Consider the following 24,607-nt stretch of genomic DNA (forward strand, 5'->3'; position numbering starts at 1 on the left):
CAGTAGAACCTGGCCCATGTTCTGAAGAGAAGAGTGGAAAGTACCAGTTTATGGACACTCTTGATGGGCAAGCTGTAAGAAAACATGCACTCTGCTTTTTATTTGTACCAACTAGTGATTTTATACTTTGGTGATGTGAAACTGCACTTCAAGATAGCTACATTAAAAAACAAAACAAAACAAAACCAAAAAAACAAAAACAAAAAAACAAAAACAGGAGTTCTCTTAAAGAAAAAAAGCAAGACAGGCCAGTTATTATAGTAAGGCACAGAGAGTCTGGGAAAGCTTTAGAAGCTGTGGGACAACTGGTCTGTACAGGCCCTCCTGAAGAAGGAGGGGAGAGAGAAGAGGGCAGGCATAGGACTCATAGTTCTGGACTTGGACAAGGCTACATGAATGTCATTGGGCCCCATTGTCCAGCCTAGTTTTGATGGACATGTGATGCCAACTAGAAGAGGGATTCGTGTCCTCGTAAGGACAATCATGGAGTCAGGGAGCACAAGGCTCTGGAGTTTGGCTTTTGGGACCAGAACACTGAGCTCTAAGTATTCCCTAGCTTCTGAATTTCCTTCCCATGACTACACAGTGTCCATTTACCCTCATGCCTCAGTTTACTCATTAAGATGATAGTAGAAGCTGGGCACAGTGGCACACACCTGTAATCTCAGCACTCAGGGAGGCAGAAGCAGGCAAATCTCTGTGTGTCTGAGGCTAGCCTGGTCTACAAAGCAAGCCCAGGACAGCCAAGGCTACACAGAGAAACCCTGTCCCGAAAACAAACAAACAAACAAACAAACAAACAAAAAGATGCTGGTAGAATTGCTGATACAGTTACTTCGAGGGCTAACTGAGGAACTAACCAGACACTGTGTGTATCATGTACATTCTGCATTATCTGGAAAACAAATGTAAGATTCTGGAAGTGGGAATAATCACAGTTCTAGCCCCTGTGTCTAAGGGTCATTAGGAATTCAGCTATTTGAGCCAGGCATGGTGGCACATGAGTTTAGTCCCAAGCACTCAGGTGGGCATAGGAAGGAGGATCACTGTGAGTTTGAGGCCAGCGAGTTTGAGGACTACAAAGCGAGTCCAGGACAGCCAAGGCTATATAGGGAAACTCTGTCTCAAAAAATAAATAAATAAATAAATAAAACCAAACCAATTTATGTCTGTAATTGGTTTTTGTTTTTTTAGATAAAATTGTAATGGTATATATTTATTTTACATAGGATTCCAGTTTCTGTTCTATTGTTGTGATAAAATACTCTAACCAAAAGACCTCAAGTCATCTGGCTTACACTTCCAGACCATAGTTCCTCACTGATGGACATCAGGGCATAAGCTCAAAGCAGGAGCTCAAAGCAGTAACTAGAAGTAATGTAACCATGAAGAAATGCCACCTGCTGGCTCACTCTGCTTCCAGGCTCATACCTAGCTAGTTTTTTACAAAACTGAGGAACATTTTGTCTAGGGATGGTGCTGCCTGCAGTGGGCTGGGGCCCTCCTACAATAATCCAGACGAAGGCTGAGAGAGTGTTCCAGCAATTAAGAGTAAGTACCACTATTACAGGCCGCTCACAGCTGCAGGTAACTTTAATTCCCAGGGAATCTAATGTCTTCTATTCATAAGCAATATCCTACATAATTAAAAAAAATACAATTTCTCACAAATATGCTCACCAATCAACCTAATCTAGACAATTCCTCAACTTAGGTTTCTCTTCTCGGAGGACTCTAGGTCGTGTCCAGTTGACACGTAAGGCCCACTACGACACACAGTGGTAAGTTTCATAAAGACATTTTCATTCATATATGTCATGTAATTGGACATATTTACCAGCCATGCTCCCCTTTCTGTTATTGCTATTATTTCTCCCAGATAGTTTCATTTCTACTTTCATGTCTCACATATCCATATGATTTTATATATCTGTATGATATCTAGGATCCAAAAATGAGAAATAATATGTGCCATATATTTTTGAGTCTGACTAAATTTGATGTTCTCTGGTTGCATCAATTTCCCTGCAAATGACATAATTTCATTATGGCAGAACAGAGCTCCACTGTGTATAAAGGCCACACCTGCTTTATCTGCTCCACTGGTGACAGATACCTGGCTGATTCCATAGCTCAGGCAATTGTACAGAGTGCTGTAAGAACATGGATGTGCAGGTGTCCCTGTCGTAATATGAAAACGGCCAGAATGCTGGATGCTGTAATTATGCCTGTCATGTAGCTGGTTTTTAAAATTCTAACTCAAAACTTTGTTAATGATTCCTATGAGATAGTTACTTGTTATATTTAACAATATGTATATATAGTTTATATCTTTAAAATTATTTATATTTATTGAAATTTGATAACACAAAATAAGACTTTTCTCATGATACAATCAGAAAGTTGTTAGCCTTTCTGAAATAAAAATATGAACAAAGTTCCCAACAATTATCATATAATAAATAGCTATGTTGGTTTGAGAACTGAACATACTAGAGGATCAGGCCTGCTTTGCACAGAGCTGGCTTTGAATCACTTCCCATCACTCACTAGACGGATGACCTAGAACAAACTCCTGAAGCCAGTTCAGCTTTAAGACTTTCTTCTGTTAGAGTGGTGGGGAGGAGTGACATCCACCTTGTGGGGTGATCAAAGAGGTGGGAATGGAAAGCCCCTGCCAGTGGGTAGTTCTCAGTACCTAGGTACACCATAAAGACCTGTCCTCTCCCCTACACCCTACCCACAAAGCACTGCATCCAAAGAATCCAAGACAAAGAGGGTGACCATTTGTGGAAAACTGAAATTACACATGAAGCAGGAAACATACATGTTGCAAAATCAGACCATGAAGAGAAGATGCCCCAAATTCCAAATACAGATCTGTTCACACAGTCAAGACACCCTAGAGAGGAGGGACAGGTGCCAGCAAAGCATTCACACAGGAGGAAGAAGAGGAGTGTTATGAATATGGCCACTTTTCTGTCACAGAGACACTGATTCTATTAAATGAACACCAATTCAAGTGTTTTCAGTGAAAATATTATGCTTAAGGTATGAATGTATCATTTTAAAAATTATTTTCTGCTCTAAGGGATTTTTTTAAAAATTAACTATTGGCAGCTCAGTCTCCAGGGACAAAAAACATCTACTACTGAAGCTACAAAAATAAACACAAGAAAAACAAAACAAAGCTATTAGTGTCTAGCTAGATACTGTTACCTGCGGAAGGCATAGAGCCTGGTTAACCTTGGGGGTGCTGGAAAGACACAGGACTGCGCTGAGACATTCCTCTGAAACAGGTAAGGCAGATTTAGAGATTACTCAGTTTAACTTTTTCCAACAACTGTGGCAGTTATGTCACGTCCCAGACTCAACTGGCCCACACTGTAGAAGTCTCTCACTCGAAGTCACATGCCTTCCCTTCCTCAAGACCCTGGGCCACTGCCATTAATCCCATCCCCTGGTAGGGGCCCAAGGAGAGGTCACCGAAGGGAAGAGTCCTGGGAAGAACTCAGCACCACCAGACCCCACTGTCCATCTCAAGGAGCCTTTTGGAGTCCCTTTGGCCAAGTTTGTCTCTCACCCAACCTTCATCTGCTGACCTCTTCTCAGGCTCTCTACAGACCTTCCTACAGCACAAGATTTTGCTTCTCTTTAAGGAAAAGTCCTCTGTGTTAAATACCCTCCCACCCAGCCATTTTCAAAGAGCCCAGTTTCTGCTCTTCAGGCTGCAGATGCCTGGTTTTCTAATAACAGTCTCCTTCTTCTTTCTTAAGTGTGTACTTTAATCCCAGTTTTAAGTTTGGATTAGTAGACTTCAAAATGGCTACTATTTATCAAGTATTGTTTTCTTAACAGTCAAGCAAGTTGCAAAACTGATGTCTAGGGTAACTGTAAGTGTGTGGGGGGGAGGGGTCTGATGAAATCCCACTTGTGCCAGGATCTACAAATGGCATAAAAACTAAGTCCAAGGATTCCTGGAGCCATGGGTAAGCAAGAGGCTGGAGCCCTTGCCAAGGTTTCTACCTCTGTGTGACACTAACAGAAAAAGATGCTTTCTTCTGACCCCTGCTTCTTGCCATATCACCAAAGCCTATTCCTACATATGTCCTTTATACTGTCAAGAGGCCCCTGCCTCCTTGGGCTCTCTCTTCTGCAGGCCTCTCCCCATAAAAAAACAAAACAACAACAACAACAAAAGTGTAAACACCCCATCCCTGGGCATGTGCTCACCAAATATTTGCCCAGGAGCAGGTCTCTGGTCCTGACATCAGAGAAGCCAGGGACTGGTCAGGGCTGCCAGAGTCCTAGTGTACTCTCAGCTCTTCAGGAACCAGAGCGCAGCATCCTCTGCACAGGACACACGGTGGCAGGAAGCTCTGTTCTAGGTGAGAGAGATCTGCACAGCTACTATGGCTCTGCTTCCACTTGTGTGTGTGTGGTGTATGTGCATGTATATTTGTGTGTGCATGTGCACAAACATGCAGAGGACTCTAAAGACTTACCATAAAGTATCTGGAAATTCAGTGGTTTTTATCCATTGCTAGATGCCTGATCACATTCCCCTGGTTGAAATAGCTGTGTTATTTTCTAGGCCTGCTGCACATGAGCCATCCTGGCTCTTGGCCTCAAAGAGAAGAGCTGTCCAGGAATTCCTAGACTACTGTGAAGTTCCAGAACAAGGGCTCTAACCAGATGGCATGACCTCAGCCCTGTTGTGCAATCATGGCATCTCCTGGCCCACTCCCACCTCCTGCAGTCTATCCATAAAGAGACATCCTAGTGCTCACTGTCCCAGACACACGGGCTATGCATCCAGGCTGATCTTCACCGGCACAGAAGCAGCCCCAGATAACAACAACATACACACATTACAAATATATGAATTTATAAACAAAGTGAAAGAAATCTAAGCAAACAGAATGGAAGTTTTAAGTTTGGGTTAGTAGACTTCAAAATGGCTACTATTTATCAAGTATTGTTTTCTTAACAGTCAAGCAAGTTGCAAAACTGATGTCTAGGGTAACTGTATGATCCAGCTAACTTAATGATCTGTATGTGGGAATCCCTGGCACAGTGCCAAGCTTCCTCATTACAGTTGTTTCTGCTAAGGACCTGCTATATATAGGCTGCCAAGCGCTTCCCATAGAAAGGCTGTGAGACTGAACTCATCAGCTCCTAGTTCACAAAGCAACAGCACCTGAGGGAGGAAGTATTTCCCAAGAGCATGTGGCAATTGGCCAAAGCACCAGCAAGAGATCACAGCACCAGCATGATGAAGGCCTGTAGAGTCTACAGTCACAAATGAATCCCTGGAGACTGATATTAAGTCCAATTCCTGGGAGGGTTTCAAGATCAGGGGAGAGCCAGGCATGGTGGTGCACACCTTTAATCCCAGTATCCACAGATGCAGGTGGATCTCTGTAAATCTGAGGGCAACCTGGTCCATAAAGAGAGTACAGGACAGCCAGAGCTACACAGAGAAACCCTGTTTGGAAAAACAAAACAAAACAACAATTTCAGGAGAGCCTGGGGAATACAGGGCTGTAAACTGGCTTGTAACAGAAAGAGGGAAATATAAAGTATTTTAAGAGAAGAAAGAACCAAAAATCTGGAAGAAAGATGCATCAAGGGTGCTGTCAGATGATAACACTTAGTGGAAAAATAAACAGAAAATCCCAGAACACTGAACAGTGTCAATGTGGTGATAACAACCACCTCAAATTATATCCATGTGGGAAAGACTGACAGGGATCCTCCGAGGAAGCATTTTAATTTGCTGCACTGGGGAGATTGCGAGTACATTTTTATCTTCTATTCTGATTTCTGTTAACATTGATAAATGTTTATGCAAGAGTAATTTTAAATGCTTTCAGAGATAAAGAAATCACAAAGAAAAACAATCAAAGAGTTTGACTACATGGAAATTAGAAACTTGAGATGTCAAAACAAAAGCGACTAAAATGGGAAGAAACAAACGCTGCAGCCTTGTTCCTAGCAAGTGCGATGGGCAAAAGGCTAGCAGCAACATCCTCACTAATATCAACACTCCTGAAAACCAAAATTCTAAGGTTAAAATTCTAAGAAGCAAAGGGACAAATACACATGCTAAAAAATCACACACATGAACGTCCAAGTGCTTAAAATATGACAAGAAAGCATTGTTTCACCGGTGGTCACCTGCATACCAAAACATGAGTAAAATACCATCCCCATTCTAAACTTTCAAATTATCTTATACCACAGCCAAACTTCGCTGCAGAGGCCCATATAAAATGGAAGCCCCCTTTTTTGGGGAAATGTTCAAATGTTCAAAAAGAGTTTAAGCTTTCATAGCTTTTGCTTCCACAATCTCACAGCTGAGATTCTACTATGAGGGCATAACTATAGATACAAAGTGTAATGCTGTGCAGAGGTGCTCAATTCAGGCTCATCTAGGCATAAAAAGGAAAACTGAGCCTAGTCTACTGGGTGGGAACAGATTGGTAACTATTTGAGAACCTGCTATGTAAAACACAGAATAAACACAGAAACATTGACATATAAAATTAGTTGTTTTCATATTTTAGAGATAAACAACCCAGAGTGAAAGTAAAAGTGACTGCATTTGCAAAATCCTCTGCAGAACTCAACTGGGATAAATCCAGCCACAGGAAGGACCTGAACAATAAAAGCTATGAAACACTGAAGAAAAAAAAAATTAGAGAACTAGACCAGTGGTTCTCAACCTTCCTAATGCAGTGACCCTTTAATATAGTTCCTCCTGTTGTTGTAGTGATCCCCAACCATAAAATTATTTTGTTACTGCCACATAGCTATAGTTTTGCTACTGTTAAGAACTGTAATGTAAATAAATGATATGAAGCATATCTATGAAAGGGTCGTTTGACCCTGAAAGGGGTTGTCACCCCCAGGTTGTGAACTACTGATCTAGACAGATGGGAGACACTCAGTGTTTGCAGACTGGGAGACAATACTGTTTAGGTATCAAATGTACCAAAGCTATCTTCAGATCCCTATCAAAATCTAGCAGTCTTTTCAGAGACAGGGAAAAGCTGATCCTCAAATTCATACAGAATTGTAGGAGTCCCAGCCATCAGAACAATTTCAAAAAGGACAAGTGCTATAAGGACTCTGCTTCCTAGCTCTGAAACTCACTGCAGAACTAGCTGTCAAAGCGGTGAGAAACTCCCATAAGCATAGAAATGTAGATCGATGGAATACAATTGTCATGTTTTGAATGAGAATGTCCCCCACAGGCTCAGATATTTTGCATAGTTGGTCCCTAGTTTGGGGAGGTTTAGATAGTGCAGCCTTGCTGGAGGTAGCATATTACTGGGGTGAGCTTTGAGAATAAATGCTTTGTGCCACTTCTGATTCACAAATTCTTTCCTTCCTGATTGTGCATTTGAAGATACGAGCTCCTGACTTCCTGCGGCCATGCCTTCCTGCCATGACAGATTCTTCTCATCCCTCTGGAACAGTGCGCCAAAATAAACCCTTCCCTCTATAAGTTGCCTTGGTCCTGGTATTTTATCACAGCAACAGAAAGAGACTAATCAACAACAGAAAGCCAAGAACTAATCTACATAGTGGGTTGTATTTTTAGCATAAAAAAAAAAAAAGGAAAGCTTACTCTATGAATAGATGGTACTAGAAAAACTGAAAAGCTACAAGCAAAAGAAGGAAGCTGAACTCTTACTTCACACCAGTGCAGAAGACACTCAAATGGACCAACAACAGAGATATATAAGAGCTAAAACTACAGGTAGGAAAAAAACCACTAGACACATTCATGACACAGGATTTGACAACAGTCTCACAGCTATAACTTCAAAACCACAGACAGTAGCAGCAACAAAAGGCAAATGAGATTTCAGCAGGATTCAGAACTTCTATATATTAAAGTAAAAAGCCTACAAGATGGGGAAAATACTTTCAAATCATATCTCAGATAAAGAGATTTATTTACAGACCTACAATTCAACAATGGAAAAACAACTCATTTTAAAGCTTGGCAAAGGATATGATCAGCTATTTCCCAACAGAAATATAGAGGTGACCAAACAACATGCTCAGCACCAGCTACAATGGAAATGCAAATTATAACCACAGTAAGGTGGCCCCTCGCAAAGATGGCTAGGGTTAACACAGAAACAGCCAGATGTGGTGGTTTGAAACTATAATCTCAGTACTTGAGTGTGCATGCTGTAAGTTGCAGATAGGGCTAGGTTATACAGTAAGACCCTATCTCAAGGGAAACAGCAAGTGTTGAGAAACTATGGACACACTGGTGCCCTCATGCATGGCTCTTGGGAATGTGAATGTGACAGCTACTCTGGAGGCAGCTCTGCAGTGCCCCAGAAAGGAAGATATGGACTGCTGTATAAGGCAGTCCCCACTCCTAGATACCTGGGTACAAAGCTCCAGAGAGACTGAAATCAGAGTTCACAGCAGCTCATCATTACAACAGCTAGAGCAGCCCACAGACCCATCGGTGGTAGGGGTGGGAGGTAGATAAACACATGGCACAAACACAACAGGCTAAGCCTTGGCAGCAGAATCCTGACACAGCCATAACATACATAGATCTTAAATGCTCTATGAAATCCACCCATGACCCCAGACCAGGCAAACAACAGAGACAGAGAGCAGAAAAGAGGCTGCCATGGGAGAACAGTGAGGGGAGAACAGGACAGTTCCTGCCTGGGAGTAGTTCACAGGGATCATAGAAAGGTATGGTGGACACATGCTGAAAGCATTTGATGTCATTAGCTTATTCTCTTACAAATGGTTGAAATGATAGCTACGTGTATTTTACCACAATTTCAAAACCAAAACAAGAAAACAAAAGAACTTGGAAGAGAGTGGGTGTCACACACCTGTGACCCAGCACTCTGGAGGCTAAGGCAGGAGGCTTTAGAGTTTGAGTTCAGCCTGGGCTACACTGCGACATTCTGGCTCTTCAAAACAAGGTGTGTAGGAATAATGCTGTACATCTTAAAAGATAGAAAATCACGAACCCAAATGTCAGCACCTGCTTTTTTAGGGGGACAAAAATACCTTTAGACATTCCTTCCTTTCAGCTACTTTTCTGTACTTTTAAAGTCTTCTATTAAAATTCAAACGTCATGTAGAGAAAAATAAGTTTTATCTTAAACATTTTTTCAGGTTTTGACCATGCGGAGGTTTTACCATTCCACATTTTTCTTCCTGCACTGAGATCTCCTCACATCTAGTTAGCAAGGACAGCAAAGGGAAGAAAATGACACTGCAAATGATATATCAAGTTCCCAAAATCTCAGCCTGGATACAGCACTCCAGGACTCCACCCTTAAGCAACAACCCTGCCCTCTGCTGTGGAACCTCTGGGTATGGGAGGAGAGGAAGTGCTCTGACGCCCCTCTGATGACAATTTCCTCTGGCAATATGGTAAAGTTCATAATTTGACCTCCAGCCAATACATTAAAATAAAAAGGATGATTTAAAAACAAGAGAGGCTCTCCCCTCCATGTGATTGGTCAGAGCTGCAAGTTTTTCACAAGTGTCCTCGGACTCCTGAAGACCCCATCCATGAAGTGAGTGAGCTGAAGCTGTTGGGGTTTATGCAAGTCTCCAAAAAATGTGCTCTCCCCTTTCTGACAAGTAAATAAAATGGCAGGGAGATCAAATAACTCACTAAAAAGAAGATATAATTTTTTTATCTTCCTTTTCACAGTCTCATATCCACTTCCGTTAGGAATAACGAAGCCTGAATTCTTATGCAACACTTATCTAAATGTGTCGATTTTATCAGATTGATGAATTTTGCTAACAAAAGGCAGCGCAAGGAAATCTTTTATGACATATATGGCCCATTCACAAGGCTGAAGCTTTAATTTAACCAACTTGAACATTCTGAAGGAGAGCTGCAGGTGTTGCATCGGAAAAAAATCATAAATGGGAAGGCATATCAATCTTTATGACAGGGAAACAAAAACACTCTCTACTTGCTTGCCCTCCACAGGCTGGAGAAGGAGAGGCACGGGAAGAGGATATTGTCTGAAGCAGCATAGCAGAGAGGAGGCAGCCCTGTCTCCCAGTGACGGCTCTTCAGAACTGACCAAAAGTGATGGCCAGAGAAAGAGAGAGCGAGCCACTGAACAATGAGGCATGCTAGCTCTGTGTGCTCAACAAGGTCACTAGCTCATTTTCTTGGCCACATCAGAATCAGTAAGTTCTGTGGCCCCTGAGCAACCAGGTGGCTTATAGCCCTACAGTTTCCACTTCTTGCTTCGTAACTCTGCCCACTGCACTGAGACCTTGCTGCCCCAACTGCAAAGAGGCAACTGGGGTTTCCTACATCTTACCTCCTTCGTCCTACACAACCTCAACCACATACATCCCTTTTCTCCCTGGGAAAACACCACAACCCACTGACCTACTTGCTCTTTCTTCTCCTCAGAGCCCCTAAGTCCACCAACCAGGCTAGCTTTCCCCCTATAGCCAGTACTGGCCTGATGTTAAACCTCATTTGATTACTCTGTGCTCAGAGCTCCTTAGGGAACATGCCAACCCCGTCTCACAAGATAAAGCTGCAAATTCTCTGGCTGCCAGCAGCCACAGTCACCTGTCTATAGTTACCCATTTGCAAGGCTCTGTGATTTTTGTCTGGGGTTGACAGTGGAGCCATAGAGAAGCAAAAGGTTGTAGAACATGATACCCAGGCTCCAGCACTGAAGCCTGAGTTCTCATGGGGCAACACAGCATAGGACCCATGCCTTAGAGTCCCAGGCCTTAAAAGCCACGCACACATTTGGGCTCTAAAGTGTAGCTCCCATACCTGGCTCTCAGCACACACACACACAGAGGCATGCATGTACCACAGCTCAGAAGGAAGTGACAGGATGGAGACTGGTCACCCAAGACCAGCCTCCAACTGTGCTGCTGCCACAAGTGAGGGCACCCCATTTCCTTATGCTCCAGTGCTTTCTGGAATTTTATCAGAATGTTAACCTTGATTTAGCTCAAGGCAGCAGCAGCTGTGTGAACAGGCATACCTCACTCACCAGGATGTGAGGCCGACCTGACTGCCCAGAGTGGTAAATGAGAAGCCACCTTACACATGAACTTCATTAGCAAACCTACTTGGTGTTCTCAAGAGTCTTCTGCATTTTCTTGGTCATTTTCTCAATCGCTGCCTGCCTCTTCCCTTCTGCTAACAGGTCTATTTTGTTCAGCACCACAACAAGCTTCTGGCAGGCGATCTGGCCGATCACAAGGCACTCTGCGGACTGTGTCTGCATTCCCTTGGTCACATCAATCACGAGCATCATCAGATCAATGATCTGAGCACCTGGGACAATAAAAGGTAAGGTTAAAAGAAGCGTTGGGTTAGTGAGCCTCCCAGGAAGTCACCATTCCAGTCCCAGCAAAGCACTGTAATAGTGGGCAGACTGGGAGGAATGGCTGGCACTTCCTGGCCAGTCTAAGTGAGTATACAGACTGGAATAACCACATCAACCCAAAAAAGCACCAGGACGGGTGAGGAAACTGAGGGTCTTCTCAGGCTCCCATTGCTGTGCACAGAAGGACTGAGTTTAGGTAAAGAATGCTCGGCAGAGGCCCCACCTCTCCACTGTACCTCTGCTCTCATTTTCATTTCACTCAACAAGGGTAGATGTTGAGCAGGAAAGGCTCAAATACCTAGCTCCTTGCTCTACTAAGAAAGACAGCAAGGCTAAAAAGTACAGGGCCCATCATTGTATGGAGGAGTAAAAGGCTCAGAGCCCTTCTCCCTGCAATACTGGGTTGCCTACAACTCCTCAAAGCCTGATGCTCGCCATCTAACTTTGGTCCTACACTCTGTTTATGGAGCTTCTGCTCTTTCCAGGAGGTTGGAGCACACAGAACTGCTACACACACAGATGACTGTGTATACATACATAGCATGCCTAAGCTCGACAAAAGCAGGTGTTCATATGATACAGTAGTCAGGAAGGGCAAGTGCCAGCCACTATGTTAGAAGCACAGGTGTTAAGAAGCAGAGTGGCCATGCTCTTTATAAGGGGACTTGGAGGTATTTTAATAATTTAGAAAAAAAAAAAGTGTAGGTTAGGGAAAGCAGGAAAACAGACACCCCTATCACCACCACCACCGAAATGAATGGTAATTACATCTTCAGTTTACAAGACCTCCTCATAAGGACTTTTCAGGACAACATTATGATCTTCAGAGCAAGTCTGAAGAAGCTTGCTCTGAAAGTCTGATGACCAACCCCACCTACTGCTAGAAAGAATGAGGCCAGGAAAAGACCTTCTGTCCTTGGTTGCCACACTAACAATATGTGCTAAGGTAGTGTGCTTAATCCTCATTACCCGTTTCAGATGCAGAAAGGCTCAAGACATGGCAGTACATGCTCTAGGTCACACAGGCATCTGGTGCCAAAGGGAACTGTTAAAGCACTGCTCTCAGAGGCCTCCTGGTCAACATTAGATAAAGCCCTGGCCCCAAGGAGTGGCAGTGTATCTGAGTGTAGGCAGGCCTGACATGGTCCAGATGTCCTCTTTTGCCAGTCTCTTCTTCTATCTTGCCTGGTCAGGAAGGGATACAATGCAGCCAGAAGGACAGGTGCATGCAGCAGCATCAATAGAGGCATGTCCTTGTTTAAGTCACTGGTTGGTAGTGTCCCATATTCTCCCTACAGCTGTGAGAAAGATACTGCCTCACCCATGTATTTCCATGACCCAACAGCTTTTCACAGAATAGAGGTGCTACCAACTTGCCTCTGGTAACCATCTCCATTTCAGTTCTAATCAGTTATCTAGGAACACTGCCTCAGACAGGCCTTCCACTATCCATCCTCTAGGGTTCCCAAAAGAACTTGCTAAAAATACATAACTGATTAACACTGCTGGAGACCTTTAGACTGGTATGAAAACATCTTGGAGACAGGTGTCATATATAATTGGGGCTGGAAAGAGATTGCCCAGCAGTTAAGAATACTGGCTGCTCTTGCTGAGGACGAGAGTTTGATTACCAGCAACCAAACGGTGGTTCACAACTGTCTATAACTCTAGTTCTGTGGGATCTAATGCCCTCTTCTGGCCTCCAAGGGTACTATACTCATGGTGTACAGACACACACACACACAGGCAAAACACCAATATATGTAAAAGAAAAGGCATAATCTTTGACCCAGACACGCTCATAAACACATAGGACACACTTGCAACATATTTATTGTTACTAAAGTTGGATGACATGCAAATGTCATCAGTAGGGAAAAAGCCATGAAATAGAATAGTATACAGCCACTGAGAAGAATAAAGGGCCCTTTTACAACTATGAACGGGTCTGCAGTGTGGGGAGAAGAGCACAGGGCAGAATAAGGTGTGTTGTAACAATGTAGAAGATTATACATGTGCCTGCATGTGCACTGCAGATCAACATGAAATAATGAGGGCATGTAAAAAAATGGAGGGGAAAAAAAGAGTGGTAGGAACGAACACCCCTCCCCCCCCCCCACATACATTCTATTCCTTTCTATTTCAAATAGGAGTTTAAAAAGCCATTAAAATCTAGTACTATTTTAAGAACTTAAAAGCAAAGAAAGAAACACAGATCTGGCAGGGTTGCTTTCCTATTAAAATATCCTATTGCTCTCCAAACACACAAACTCATCAATGTGATCTTCCTTCTTTTTAACCAGTGGTAGTTTTACCATGGCCTGCTGCCATGAGCTACACAAAATTGCCCCTTGTTGCATATGCTTATTTGTCTCCCATGAGATAAGTCTGATTCCATCCCACCAATAAGAAGCATCTAGCCACCTACAAATGTAAGCCTTGGGCCTCGTTCCAGGGCCACGGAGCTGGCTCTGCAGCCACCAGAGGAGCTAAAAGTCTATAAGCAAACCATGAAGAGGACGTGGGTCATGGCCTGGGCACCTGTCTCCACACAGACTCAGGGCTAATTCCAACTGCCCAGGTTCTCTCCGAACCTCAGCCCCACCAAAGACTTCATAGATGAGGAAAACAGGACTTTGGAGGTGCAGAATGAGTGTCTGTGTTATACAGTGACTGTATCGCAGCAGAGATCTGAACACCTATGCCTGAGCTCTCACCCACTGTGCTGCACAGCCTGTCTGTCACCATGGGAACCTGAGAGGCCCATCAAATCCCTGTCCTTAGTTCCCACCCAGGATCCATCTAAGTATCAAAGCATCCCTGTTGATAGTCACGTGTACCTGCCTGACCTTTGTTGTACTCTGCCCAGTGCATTTACCCCAGTACACCTATTGCCCATGGTACTGGTCTATCTCAACCCAGGCTGAGCTCTCGAGTGAAGCTTGGTCTTCAAATTTTTACGTAAAGCATAAGATCCAGCTTGGGCACAGTAAGCCGCTATTGGGGTGACCTGAGCAACCACCTCCTCCACTCTGTTGACAAGGAGTCTCTTCTCAAAATCCAATTCCTATCAGTACACACAACTACTCAAAGAGCCTCACCTGCCTGGCTGCTAGAGAGCCCGGCTTATGTGCTCCACACATCAGGCCTTCCCTCATGCTGGGATCTTGGGGACAGAAACCAAAACTGAGCCCCACAACCAGGTGCTTGGTACAGCCAGGACCCAAGCACCAGGAGCCAGCAAGGCTTCCATCTGCAGTCTTATCTGGTATCCACAAGTGGCCTTTGTTACAGCAAGCACACAGTTCTGTTCCAGGAGATCCTCTGCAGCATGGCCAGCACCGGGAACTTCTAAGGAAAGCAGAGGTCAGGGCCACTTGACTGTCGCACTGAGAACAAGGGCACTGATGGAAACCGGGGTCAGCTCCAGGCAAATGCCTCTGTCCAGCAGCCGCTTCTAGTTCCTCCCGTTTCTTCATCAGACATTGGATCAGACAACAGGAAGTGATACAACTGGCCTGTCTTGCCTTTTCATACTCCCTAGTATGTTCATGGAATGAATCAGGCAGTGTCCTTCCGAATTCCCATGAACCCAGGGTAGAAAAATCACCCTGAGACTAGAGGGACAGAGTGAGTGAGTGGGTGGGAAATAAGACAAAAACCCAAGGCTTACAAGGGACCCTCTATACTTAGCCATCTATCAGGGCTTTTCATCAGCCATTCCAACCACAGAACCCTTGAAAGGTTTGCAGAGCTATTATGACAGGGTTAAAGTTTCTCCCTACTTAAAAAAATTACAATCTTCAATTCTGTAGATTACATATCTTAATCATTTCAAAAATAAAAATAATGAAAAACTTACAAAGGTCAGCATTTAACAAAGTCTGAGTTATCTGTGAGATGTCATTTTCTTTCTGGGATTGAAGGAAAAAACTGTTCAGAAAACAATGTTTTGGCTGGGAAAATGAAATAAAAAACTTTAAATATATTTTAGCATCTGTAAAATTGTATTTTCTTTTTAAAAAAAATCAAAAAGGACAGGCATTATAAGAAGGGGAAATAATATTAAATTTAAAATTATAAAAAAATTTTGTTTTCAACTGCTGACTTTTTAGTTACGGTATAAATATACTGTTGTCATCTATGTAACACTGTGATGATAACTTATCCTATTTTTAAAAAGATTTTAGTTTTATTAATTTTAACTCTGTGTGTGTGTGTGTGTGTGTGTGTGTGTGTGTGTGTGTGTGTGTGTCTGTACATGCACACGATGAGTGCAGGTGACTTACAGAGGCCACGGGCATCCGACTCTCTGGAGCTGGAGCTATAGATGGTAATGGACTGCCTGACATGGGTGCTGGGAACTAGTGTCACAGCTCACAGCTCTCTACTGTGTAGGAGAGATAGGATAGCCCGTGGCCATAGCAAAAAAAAACAGGATGTCTGCAGCCATTACTGTTTCTATTTTTACAGCTGTTGTTACATGTGCTATGGAGGTCTATGCTCCTCTTGGTTTAGCTGCAGCCCAATCTGAAATAATCAGGTACTACAGATGACAAAAATAAGGCTCAGTAAGGTTGACAATATGCTCCTCTTGGTTTAGCTGCAGCCCAATCTGAAATAATCAGGTACTACAGATGACAAAAATAAGGCTCAGTAAGGTTGACAATCTTGTCATGGTCAAGGACCAAAGATTGAGAGGATGAAGCTCAGTCCACTAACATTTCTCCATCAGAATACCTCAGATAGTGCCAGCAAGATCTCAGTCCCAAACCAAGAAGCTTTCGTGTCCATGGGCAGTGCATGTACACAGGTTCCTGTCCCTGTAGATGCTTAGGATAGAGGCAGTGTCCAGAGGGCATGCCAAGAAGAGTCTTCTGGCAGGCTGATAGGTACGCCAACATCACTGTATTGTATTGATTCATCAAGACTACCTGTCTTTCCATTTTATGGTAAACATGATATGGCTCTGGCAGCCAGGTGCAGTGACACACACCTGTAATCCCAGCACTTGCGGAGGCAGAGGAAGGTCAGATCTCATGAGTTTGAGGCCACCCTGGTCTACAAAGGGAGTCTAAGACAGCCAAAGGCTACACAGGGAAGCCCTGACTCAAGAGAGACAAAAAAAAAAAAAAAAGATTATGGCTCTGGCAAGTTAGATACTTCCCCCAAACCACCTTGCCAAAAGGTAGAAGCCAACATTGGTAAGATGTCAACACAGGTCACAGCTATCTCTGTATTGACACTCCGCTCTCTCTCTCTCTCTCTCTCTCTCTCTCTCTCTCTCTCTCTCTCTCTGTGTGTGTGTGTGTGTGTGTGTGTGTGTATGAAGACATCACGTTGTGGCCCTTTGGCTCTGTAAAGGAGAATCTGATGGGGTATGTAATGGCTAGAACACTTCTGTTTTCTCTCTGTGTATAGTTTCCTTGAAGTAGGGCAAGCTTGGATGGTACTGGACTACTGTACCTCAGGATATCACCACCTCAGGATACCCGAGGAAGAACAATGCCAGCCATGTCTGCAGAGGAGGGACAGGAGAAACAACAATCCCTGGTGTTCCTGTGTAGCTCACGTATACCCACAGGCCTGTGCTCCCTACATTAACACAGCATGGAAGAAACGCTCCCACCACTTCCCAACAGTACATGAAGTGTTCCCTCACCGGTCAGCTGGTGTTAGTGACAGCCTGAAGCACTGTATCTGCCACTGGGATGGGAACCCTTATTGTGTCAACGGACCTACAAAGGTGGGTCTCATAAACACCGGGCAAAACCCTGGATGGACAGCCTTGTGGAAGAGGCTGAACATCTGCCCAAAAGCTAGAAGACCAAGTACAGCAAGTGGTTGAGAAGGACAAGTTCCATGTGTCTATACCCAGAGTACCATGGTGGGGGTAGAACCAACCCAGGTCCAGTGGGATCTGTGGGCTGCCCAGTTAGCCAGAAGCCCATAAACAGCAGCCACTATTAGAAAGAACCAGATGGAACCAAGCCTGGGCTTGGAACAGAAGTCATTTAGTCTGCACAGTGTTGTGACTACACGGCCAACACCAACCATTCAAGAAGTCCACATAAAATCTTTACAAATTAGCAATGTGGTGAGATTGGGCTTACATCCAGCATAGCCAAGGGGAAGATCCCTGAGAAGAGAGATGAATTCCCAATCACACCCTATTCTGACCATTCCAATCAAATCCTGTCCTGAACCTACACCAGTGTCGGTGCCTATCAGGTTTGAATTTGTGACTTCCAGTTAGCCCTGATCCTCACTTCAGCTCCATGTAGTAGAGGTTCTTCCATTCTTCCACTTTCCTACATTCAAATACCAGCTGAATACCAGCTTCCACAATCAACAGCCAAAGAAACATTAGAGCCAAGTGTTGTCTGACTTTAGTTTTTTTTTTTTGGTTTTTTTTTTTTTTGTTTTTTTTTTGTTTTTTTTCCCTTTTCCTATTGCTGGCTGCCTGTTGGCCAGAGTCCCACATTCCTGAGTCCTCTGGGAACCTGGAGGCATCCCAAAGAGCAGGTGGACAAGACCCTGCAGGTGGCAAAGGAAGGAGAGCAGACTCAAGTGAAGGCAATCTGCCAGTGTCCCCTGGGACACACGTGCCATCTGAGACCACTGCATTCATCACCACCTCAGGATACCCGAGGAAGAACAATGCCAGCCATGTCTGCAGAGGAGGGACAGGAGAAACAACAAAGAGAGGCCATGTAAGAGATCAAGGGGAAATTTCAACAGGATGGACAAGAAAGCGGAAAAATAGAGGAGTTGGACTCCGGCCAAGAACAAAAAAATGCAAAAACAGTATAAAGGCTAAGGATTGGCTGAAAGCTCCAGAGCTGAGGGCATGCACAGGATGCCCAATTGTGTAGGCTGAGAAGCCATGAGTGAGTAGCTCACAACTGTGACCAAAGGGGAGCAGACAGCATCTTGGTAAAAATAAAATTGAATTTCCCTTTTACACCTTACACCATGATTCCAAATGAATCAGTTTCAAACATAAGGGCAGGCAACATAGCTCAATGGATAAAGGTACTTACCACCAAAACAATTTCCAGGACTCACACAGTAAGAGGGAAAGAACCAACTTCTGCAAGCTGTTCTCTGATCACATCACATGCATGCCATAGCATGCACATGCACATACACACAGAACAAATAAATGTAATTTAGTAAAAAGTTTCAGCCAGGGATGGGGGTGGTACATTCCTTTAATACCAGCACTTGGGAGTCAGAGGCAGAAGGATTGTTGAGTTTGAAGCCAGTGAAACCTTGTCTCAAAACAAACAAACAAAAACTGTTTTAAACATAAAAACACAAAAGTACTAGAAGAAAAGGCATATGGGAAAGTGTATCTTTAAGATAAAACATACCCAGATAGGGTACATAGCTCAGATGTGAAAGCAGGAAGCCAATAAGCTCAACATAAAACTCAAACATTTCTGCATGAAAAATTAAAGACAAGTCCAAAGGCTGGAGAAAGGCCTGTCTCATCAGGCTACAATCCTTAATGCTTCAAACAAAACAAAGTTCAAACTAATCATAAAACACCAACAACTTAATGGAAAGTGCCAGAGAGGTCACTAGCTAGCAGCACACTGCTGACTGAGTACTCCCACATTTCTGGCCTAGGATGAGAGCTTGGCACACCTGCACAGCCAAAGCAACAGGATTCCAACCCATTATGACTCAGTGAGGTAAAGTAAAAAGCAAACACATAACACAGCAGGTGGATTTCAAGGTGGGCAAGAACACAGGAGAGGCAGGCTCAGAACTATGCTGGGACATAGGCTTGGGTACACAGCAGGTCAATGGAAGGGACTGGCCCACTGCCCATTTGAGCAAAGACAGAAGAGAGGAAGCTTGTGGGTTTGAGGAGAAGGAGGTGAGGTGAGATTGAGCAGCAAAGCAAATAAACACAAGACAGCCCATACATTAAAAACAAACAAACAAACAAACAAAAAAAAACATACACACACACACACACACACACACACACACCCTACAACCACCAGGAGGAAAAAAAATAAACAATGAAACCACACTCAAATCCTGTGCTTCACCTATTAGATTAGCAATGTAATACTGATCATGGTAAAAGAACCTAAGACATAATTAACAGTGCCTGGCACTGAGTCACCCCATTTACAAATGAAAAACTGCAGTACTGACTAAAAACTGAAGGACAGGAAGAGTTCTAAGCAGAGACATACACAACATCTACCCAGTCTCAATAACAACCCAAAGTACAATTCCAAAGTTCCCCTGGGGAGCCAATGAGTTTATTGACTTTACGTAGAGACCATAGGTGAGAGGTAACTGGCTGAAGTGTGGGTGATCTCAAAGTAGCTGCACTGAAAAGTTGTCACCCAATGCTGATGACAGATTCCCCATAGTTACATAGTTGGAGCCCCTTCGGTTAACCTCTCCCAGACTATAGACTAGCAACTGACTCCAAGGCCTCTAGGGAGAGAATTATATACAAACAGCTGGGAAGAGCAGCTGGAATCTCAGGTGAGGGTCCAACTAACTCTTCCCACCTCTTCTTTCGTGAGTCAATAAGCCCTGATGGATGCTTGCAGCAAGCACAGCTGGTCTTCCATCTACAACACAGACATTTCTGTACTTCATCTTGAACCACATGCACTGTGGTCTTGACTAAATAGAGCAATGTTGTATCATTGTAAGGCCAGTACTAAGTAAAGGGTTTTTTTTTTGTGAGGGTGTTTTTTTTTTGGTGGGGTTATGGATTTGAGAAAATCACATTTAGCTTAGGCTGGCCTCCAACTTACTCTGTAACTGAGGCTGGCTTGGAACTCCTAAATCTCCTCCCTCTTCCCCCTAACTGTTGGAGGTTTTAAGAACACAATCGTCCTGCCTTTGCCTCACAAGGGCTATAAATGCATGCCACTATGGCCAGGCAACAGCATTTTTCCCCTTCTCAAAAGGAAGCACAATAAAAACAAAAATTATTAAAACCTAACCAGGCATTGTTGCTGTCAGCAGCTCAACACTGAGAGAAGCAATACAGAGACCCCTGCACCAGCCATAGATCTCCCTGAGGAAATGAGAGGATTTCAAGAGCGAGGGATGCAACAGAAGCACCCATCTAGGCAGTCACATGACACACTCCGAGAGCCACCATCCCACCAGGATAGGCTCCTCAAAAGAATGGCTCTGACAAATGGCTCTCATGAAGGAAACCGGGATGAGGCAAACTTGTCAACTATGAAGATACTCTTCTCAAGTCAGGCCCTCTGCAAGGCTAGTGGACAGTCTGGGACTGACTACAGTGGCCAAGAAGAAGCTTCCTAGTCTAAGTCTTAGAGCAATAGAACCAGACAAAGGCATGTAAAAAGGGTCAAAGTTCACTGCAGGGTGACACAGTGTACTGGCTGTGGCTAGTTTTACCTCAACTTGTCACAAACTATAGTCATCTGAAAGAAGGGAGCCTCAGCTGAGAAAAAGCCTCCTTAAGATCAGGCTGCAGGCAAAAAAGCCTGTGATGCATTCTCCTAATTAGTGATCACTAATGGAAAGCCCAGCCCATTGTGGATAGTGCCCCCTGGGCTGGTGCTCCTGGGCTCTATAAGAAGGCAGGCTAAGCAAGCCATGGCGAGCAAGCCAGCAAGAAGCACTTCTTTATGGCCTCTGCATCAGCTCCTGCCCCCAGGTTTCTGCCTGGTTGAGCTCTTGTCTCGGCTTCCTGTGATGTACTGTGACTCAGGATACGTAAATCAAATAGTCCCACCCCTCCCCCTACCCCCAGTTGCTGGTCTTGGTGTTTTATCATGGCACTAGACACAATGGTTCTTATTAACACTATTCTTGTAACTTTTCAACAGATACAAAATTACATTTCAAAGTGAAAGTTTAAAAATGGCAAATAAAAGAGATGACTAATCAAAGAGTTGGGGACAGGAGGAGAAAGACTATTTCCTGAGAACTTAAAAGAAACTGTCCGGGGTAGCTCATCTCCACCCCACACAGCTCAGGAAGCACCTGCCACACACACCTCACAGGTGACAAAGCCATGGCTTGGCAAGATCTGAAGGTCATGCCCTGTCATATACCCAGCCAGCAGATGAGACAGGAACCCAAAGTGTGCTGGGGCAGTGCCTAGAGTCTGTGAATGAAAGAGCAAAGAGACTGGAAATCTCAGAGCTTCCAAAGATAGAGGCTATGGTCAGACAGTCCCCTGTGGACTGAAAACTGCAAGAGACAGACTCTTTCCAGAAGTATGAGGGCCTCAGTCCCTCTGGAGGAGAGCACCTCTGCCAGAATGCTGTAAATGCGTGGACCACCAAAGGCAGCATTAAAAAGGCTTTTCAGGGCTAAGCATGGTAGCACTCAGGAGGCGGAGGCAGGCAGATCTCCATGAGTTCAACACCAGTGTGGTCTACAAAGTGAATCCAGGACAGCCAAGGCTACACACACACACACACCAAAAAACAAAACAAAACAAAACAAACAAACAAAAAAACCTTCCATCTTGAAAAAAAAAGGAGGGGGAGGCAGGGGAGCAATCTCAAACACATTATTCTACTGGAATAATCAGACCATCAATTAAATTAGAGTCTCCCCACCTTTGTGATTTCTCAGGGATGTCACCTCTTCTGTATTTGCAATATTGGTGTGTTTAAAATGAGGTGGGTTTTGTTTTGTTTTGTGTGTGTGTATGTGTTTGTTTTTTTTTTTTAAGTAAGGCCTCATTCTGTATGTGGCCGAGGCTGGCTTTGAACTCCTGGGCTACAGAAATCCTCCTGCCTCAGCTTCCAGAAGAGCAAGGATCATGTCACAGTGTTTTTAAAATACTTTAAAAAAAAATGCACCTAGGTTAAAAAGAGCTTTATATGATAGTAAGTATAACAGCATATAACTTGTAGAAAATAACTAATAAAAAATAAAACAAGATTTAAAACACAAAACACTGATAGCAAGTAACTAGATGCATTAACAGGGTCAGACCGAGGGACCCAACCTAGGGACTGGATGGGAACACAGTATGACCTTTAGCCCCCAGAAGCCAGCAGACTATCAGTCTTCCTACCACCAGCACTTGAGAGGCTCTAAAAATGGCATATGTTGCCCTTTCTGGAGAGTTAGAGGCACAGCCAGGGTCTGCACACAGAGCAGAGGCTCCCTGGCCAGAAGCAGTGACGCCATGGACCTTCCGGATGAGGAAGGTTCACGGGGCTTGGCTCCTGACCCAGCAGGGGAGCCTGGCTGCTTGCTTCCTTAAGCTACTGTGTCACAGTCTATCTGGGGTAATCTCTTCAGCTGACTTTGTACAACAGTGCAGCCCCTGTTCAAGAGCAGCGAGAAGGAGCAGAAAATGGAATTTGAAATGTAGAAATAAAATAATTGTGAGCCACGAGCTATAATTTGATTTCATGCTTTACAAGGAAATGAAAGAAGGCTTCCTTAAAAGTACGGGTTCTGCTTCCCCCCCAACCCTCCCCCATTTTACCCATTTTAGGATTTCCTCTAGCACCGAAGAGAAAATAGGATTGTGGAAAATGTTCAGTTCTCAAGTGTCACCAGCACTCAGGGCAAGCTCGATGTTAATGTGAACTTCCCATTCTGGGTAAGAGGAAATTCTTCAATTAATAAACCGGGTGTGCGGAGGCCAGTCTTTAAGGTTTAATCAATTTCATCTGTACTTAGGATAAAAAGACTGACTATTCTACTTTTCCCCCCTAGTTTTCCTTCTTTTAAAAAAAATAATAAAATGAATGTTTTATTTTAAATTCTTTGAGGTTCATATCTCCTGTTTCAGGAAATATTGTCTGTTTCATGCAGCGAGTATAAAAACTCCCCCACCACACTTCTTACTTCTGCTAAGAATCTGTATTCAAAAATAACTAAGTTATCCTCTGCCTTCATATACTATAACAGCTTGGGAGATGATATGAGTTATACAGACTTTTGGCAGACACCTTGAGGGGTTGGGGGAGGAAGGGGAACACAGATGAATCACCAAATATGGATGCAGAACTTCTGGACAACCAGTGAGAGGGGATGTGGGAATGCAACTATGAAGGGTTCCTGAGCCAGCAGCTGGAGCAAACTTCACATGGTGATGTCTGCGGCCCAAACACAGACCCAGTGCACTGTGGCTCTGGGCTAAAATGGACACAGAGTAGCATGCAGTATCAGGATGAAGCCTGGGCACCTTCCTGGCACTAATGAATAGACAAGATCACTGACCAAGCAGGACCCAGTGCATACTACAGTAACAAGGAATTTCTGAACTTTTTGATCCATCACCACAGGCCACTCTGTCTACCTGGGGTACTGAGCCTCACAGTGGAGGGCGAAAAATCACACCTAGCGTGTGGGCTCCTGTTTGAAGCCTGCAATGCTGCACAACTAGTGATTCTTCATAAGACTCCTTGTTCTCTGGCCAGCATCCATCCAACCAGCACAGCTACAGCCACTCCTAACTAGTTTGTGATGCACCCAGCACAGCATGTGGTTTGGAGGACACCTTATCCCTCAGAACAAAAGGGCCAGAGCTACTGTTACCAAGACACTTGGGAAAGCACTCCTCTCTATTTATTTGTTTTTGGAGACAAGGTCTCACTATGTTACCTGACTTCTTGTGAATTCCTGGGTTCCAGTAATCCTCTTGCCTCAGCCTCCTGCCTTGTTTGGACTTAAGGGATATATATCATTGCACTGATTTATTTTTTAAGTCAGTATTTTTCACACAACTTTGGTAATTCTGGTGTCCCCTATGTGATTTCCACGTGAAAATAAGCAAGCAGAGCTCATTGTCCCTAACCAACTACTAGCTATAAAAGTCTCACCTTGGAAGGATGGAGTGTCAGGCATGCCTAGCAATGTGGGTTTAGAAAAGTCAGGGACTGCTCAGCATACAGGAAGGGCTCAGTCAGTGTGGAGGCAGGAGGCAGGAGGCAGTACAACCTGTAGCTTGAACACAGGGCACTGGGCCTATCCTAGCTGTCTGGTGTCTATTCCATGGGGCCACTTCCTCTGAACATGGAACCATGGCCCCACAGGGAGCCTTTCCACCTTCACATTTCCAGACACACCTCAGCAGTGTGGGTCACTGTGGTAGAGGGGGTTGTGGAATAGGCTTTACAGGGACACACTGGACTCCAGTTCCCCAACTACACCAAATGACACTCAAAGAGCCTTCCCATGTCTGTGTCTCAGCTTCTCCCACCTGATGGGCACTATAAAGGTAACAG

General features: G+C 44.1%; 1 protein-coding gene across 2 annotated transcripts in view; it reads right to left on the reverse strand.

Moving 5' to 3' along the window:
* The window catches only part of Eefsec (eukaryotic elongation factor, selenocysteine-tRNA specific), a 197,277-nt gene that overhangs the window by 109,617 nt on the left and 63,053 nt on the right, over positions 1 to 24,607 (reverse strand). The window contains exon 2 of one of the 2 annotated variants that reach the window (XM_021638825.2): positions 11,128 to 11,335. The exons of the other annotated variant lie outside the window; for it this stretch is intronic. Coding sequence (XP_021494500.1) covers positions 11,128 to 11,335 — 208 coding nt within the window. The remainder of the gene's footprint in view (positions 1 to 11,127; positions 11,336 to 24,607) is intronic. 2 annotated transcript variants of the gene reach the window in all.

The sequence above is a fragment of the Meriones unguiculatus genome, chromosome 5 (genome assembly GCF_030254825.1).
Source record: "Meriones unguiculatus strain TT.TT164.6M chromosome 5, Bangor_MerUng_6.1, whole genome shotgun sequence".
Lineage (NCBI taxonomy): Eukaryota > Metazoa > Chordata > Mammalia > Rodentia > Muridae > Meriones > Meriones unguiculatus.